Source organism: Leopardus geoffroyi, chromosome B2, assembly GCF_018350155.1.
Source record: "Leopardus geoffroyi isolate Oge1 chromosome B2, O.geoffroyi_Oge1_pat1.0, whole genome shotgun sequence".
NCBI classification, from domain to species: Eukaryota; Metazoa; Chordata; class Mammalia; order Carnivora; family Felidae; genus Leopardus; species Leopardus geoffroyi.
This window is the reverse complement of record NC_059332.1, coordinates 105,452,562-105,456,311: the sequence shown is the minus strand read 5'-3', so window position 1 is coordinate 105,456,311 and position 3,750 is coordinate 105,452,562. Positions and strand designations below refer to the sequence as shown.

Below are 3,750 nucleotides of genomic sequence, written 5' to 3'. Positions count from 1 at the left end.
TTCTGTGTTTCCTCTCTTATCCGTATTTTAGAAACTAGTTTTGTATGATAGTCATATGTAATATTTATTAGGTCCTTAGTGGTGTTAGGTATTCTTAGTATGTTCCATGTATTAATTAGTTTAATCTTCAAAACAGTTCTGTGAGACAAATTCCGTTAGTCCTGTGAGGAAGCTGAATGTCTGTAAGGTTAGTAATTTGCCCAGGAAAATGATTGTAATCCAGGGTGTGAACCCAGGCTTTCTCATTTCCAAGCTGAAGCTCTTTCCATTATAGCTTTCTGCCCTCTTCTCTTGTAAAACATATATAATGAAATTCCCCGCTCATTACTTAGAAATAACCTTAATGTTTAACAGAGGGATTTGCTTTTGTTAAATGTTTATACCTTACCCATACAACTGTGAATTGGAATTTCGTGTTTAATGTGTCCTGTAGGAAAGAAACTTTCAGATTCATGTTGGATGTATCAAGTAAGGTTGCAAGCAGGCATCCTACTAGAGCCAATTTGAGCAGAAGGGAATTCACCGAAAGATTGTCAAGAGCTCAGAGAAGACACAGGTAACTAAGAAACTGTGCTGGAACAAAGGCAGTTCTAGAGGCTAGATTTACAGCAGAATAATCCGTCTAGGAGCCGAGGTAGAATGTCTCTGTACAAAATTCAGATTCTAGAGAGGGCACATCTGATTGGCAGGAGACTATGCCATGGGACGGTAGATAAGAAAATGGATATTATACAACAACAACCAAAGGAAACACCATGAATAAAAAGAACATACTTGAAGTTTTATAAATATCATCTACTCCATCAAATAGTAAAAGCTGCGTTCCTAAGAATGAATAATATTGCCAATTGGAAAATTCTGGAAATCATCCGTTCTAATATTCTGTCCTTCAGACTGGTAACCAGGCTTCTACTTTATCCTGTTTCATGCCACCATTTCGTCTTATCTAGATAATGTGATAACCCCCTAATTAGTCTCCCAGTCTTGATCCTTTATTAGTCTTCCACATATAAGCCAAATGTTCTAAAGTATAGATGCGATTTTATCACTTCCTACCTGAGTCCTCTTCATTGCTCCTGGATTCCAACAACCTGGACCCTGCTTACCTCCAGACTCGTCTCTCACCACTCTCAAAGTTCCACTCCTTCCAGCCTAGAGTGCTTTGCCAAAAAAATAGCTTATGCTACCTACGACCCTTCTCCCCTTAGTTGTCCACCTCTTGGGAGTGCTTTCTTCATGGCTGAAATCCAGGTTAAATGCACCCTCTAAGTGTTTGATAGCAGTGTTTTTTTTTTAAGCATAGATCAGTGTTTTGTGAACTGGCACTCTGACAAGATAATTATAGAAATTAGAATTGTGATATTTTATTTTCCAAAATAATGACATCGGAGTCGAATTTTAATTTTTAAATTGGTACGTCACAGGATTTAAGAAGCACTGTTCTGTGGTATCCTGTGATATTTATTTCACAGTAGCTGCTAAGTTGCAACCTATTCTAATTTTCTATTTCTCTTTTTATACTTCCTTCCTTGATGAATGGAAGCTCTAAGATTTCAGGAGCAATGTCTAGTTTTTAAAAGTAATCTCAGAGTGTCCAGCACAAAGAGGACTTAAAAATACATTTTTAGGAATGGAAATAATAACTAGTTTTAGAGATGCAGTGCTACAAAAACAGTAATCTTAAGTCTTTGGATATCCCAGCTAGCCATCTCTGTGCAGATCATATAAAACTAATTTTTTTTAGGATAAAGGAGTCAGACAGAGCATTTTTTAAAGAAGTAACAAAAAGTATTAACATTTTGAGCGTTCCCAGTCTTTGGGCAGGTGATAGAATTATAAATCCTCTCCCCAGCAAAACAAAACCAACCCCCCCCACACACATACATACATATGCAATATTTGCATATAGTATCAGAGACTGGTTAAAAGTCCATGCTTTAATTCAGTGATTATCAATATTTTTGGTCACAGTTCCCATTGACACAAAATATATTAAAGACCACCAAGAAGATTGTGGATTACATCTTCCCAGGTTTGCCATATTAGAAATTAAAACTTTTTTTTTTTTTTTTTTTTTTTTTTTAAAGAATACACATGCTTCTATTAGCCGTAGTCATCAGAACAGTGATGTAAGAACATGTCATCTAGCCTCTGGAAAATCCATTGAGCTTCCTTCTACAAGTACATATTAATAGCTGCACGTATGAAATTCCAAACTTGACATTTTCAAGGAATGACATTTTGCACCATAATAGTTGCCAATATTTATGTAATTATATGCTACAGTTATGTATGTAAAACAGGTTCCGGGGCACCTGGATGGGTTGAAAGTCTGACTCTTGATTTCGGCTCAGGTCATAATCCCAGGGTTGTGGGATTGAGCCCTGCGCTCTGTGCTGAGTGTGGAACCTGCTTAAGATTGTCTCTCTCTGCCCCTCTCTGTGCTCACTCTCTCTCTAAAATAAATAAATAAATTACATTAATAAATAAAATGAAATAAATAAAAGTAAATTAAAATAAAATAAATAAAATATAAAATAAAATACATAAAATAAAATATAAAATAAAATAAAATAAATAAATTAAATAAAATAATAAAATAAATTAAAATAAAATAAAATAATAAAATAAAATAAAATATAAAATAAAATAAAATACATAAAATAATAAAATAAAATAAAATACATAAAATAATAAAATTAAATAAGTAAAATTAAATTAAAATAAAATAAAATAAAATAAAATAAAATCGGTTCCCCATAAGGTATATGTGGATCAGTCTTACACAAACCTGGGCTAATTTTATTCTTGGTCATAATCATCCTCCTCTTCGTCTTCCTCAGTTTCTTCATTTTCCTCAGCTGAAAGAACAGCTGCTTCTTGTGCAGCCCTGAAAGCCTGCTCTTCTTCCACAGTAGGATCATCCATTTCTGTAATTTCTGCTCCACTGGGGTATTCTTGATACACTGGTGGTAGAGCTGGGGGTGTATAGTTGTCTGGACTATATTTGTGACCCCAGCCTATGTAGAAATTTTCAAACTTTCTATACAGTTTAAAAAAGAAAGTAGGTGATTGTTATATAATTTTTCGGTAAGAAAATCGCTCCTTCTCTAAAAGTCGATCACCCTTAGAGGGTCATAATCCCATAATTTTAAAACAATACATTTTAAGTGCTAGAGATGAAATACCCTTCAATGATTCTCCTCCCACAGGAAATGACTATGATCCAAACTGCCTAAGCGGATTAAGAGGCCACCAAACCCTGTCAAATTGTACTTTACACCTAGACCACAACTAGTACGTTGCTGGTATGGCAGAGGATTCTTGTGATTGGTTACAAACCTGTGTGTGATTTTTCAGGCCCAACCATATGCAATTCCAAGTTTTGCCCGACAGGCCTCACAGGGGAAGACTGCCATTCCCACACCAGACTTGATGCCCAGCCAGTGCATCGATGTCTCTAAGGGAAGCTGTGGTCAAGGACTCTGGGCCATCTGGCCTTCCGTGCTCTTTGCATGGTTGAGTTCCTAGCACAGGTGCCTTCGTTCTAGGTCTTATCTGAAGCCTTAAGCAGAGGTCTTCATGTGCTTCTGCCACGGCCTCCTCATGGGGTTAGGGAAGGAGATATACCTCAAGGACACTTCTCCACACCCAGACTCAGTACTGAGTACTTCTTCACTTCTAGCCCTTCCCTCCACCCTCTACCAGCTTCCTGGGCCTTCAAGGCCATAAAAACTGCAGAAGCCTGGT

The 3,750-nt window shown here is 36.6% G+C and overlaps 1 protein-coding gene across 3 annotated transcripts in view; it reads right to left on the bottom strand.

The window, feature by feature from the left end:
* Positions 1-3,750, bottom strand: part of RSPH4A (radial spoke head component 4A) — a 34,581-nt gene that overhangs the window by 16,240 nt on the left and 14,591 nt on the right. The window contains exons 6-7 of one of the 3 annotated variants that reach the window (XM_045499367.1): positions 2,792-3,043; positions 2,409-2,456 (exon numbers count right to left, since the gene is read on the bottom strand). In XM_045499367.1, the coding sequence (XP_045355323.1) occupies positions 2,803-3,043 (241 nt within the window). In that variant the 3' untranslated portion in view covers positions 2,409-2,456; positions 2,792-2,802. Of the gene's footprint in view, positions 1-2,408; positions 2,457-2,791; positions 3,044-3,750 lie in introns of those variants that run through there. The other 2 variants (XM_045499366.1, XM_045499368.1) reach the window with 2 other exon arrangements.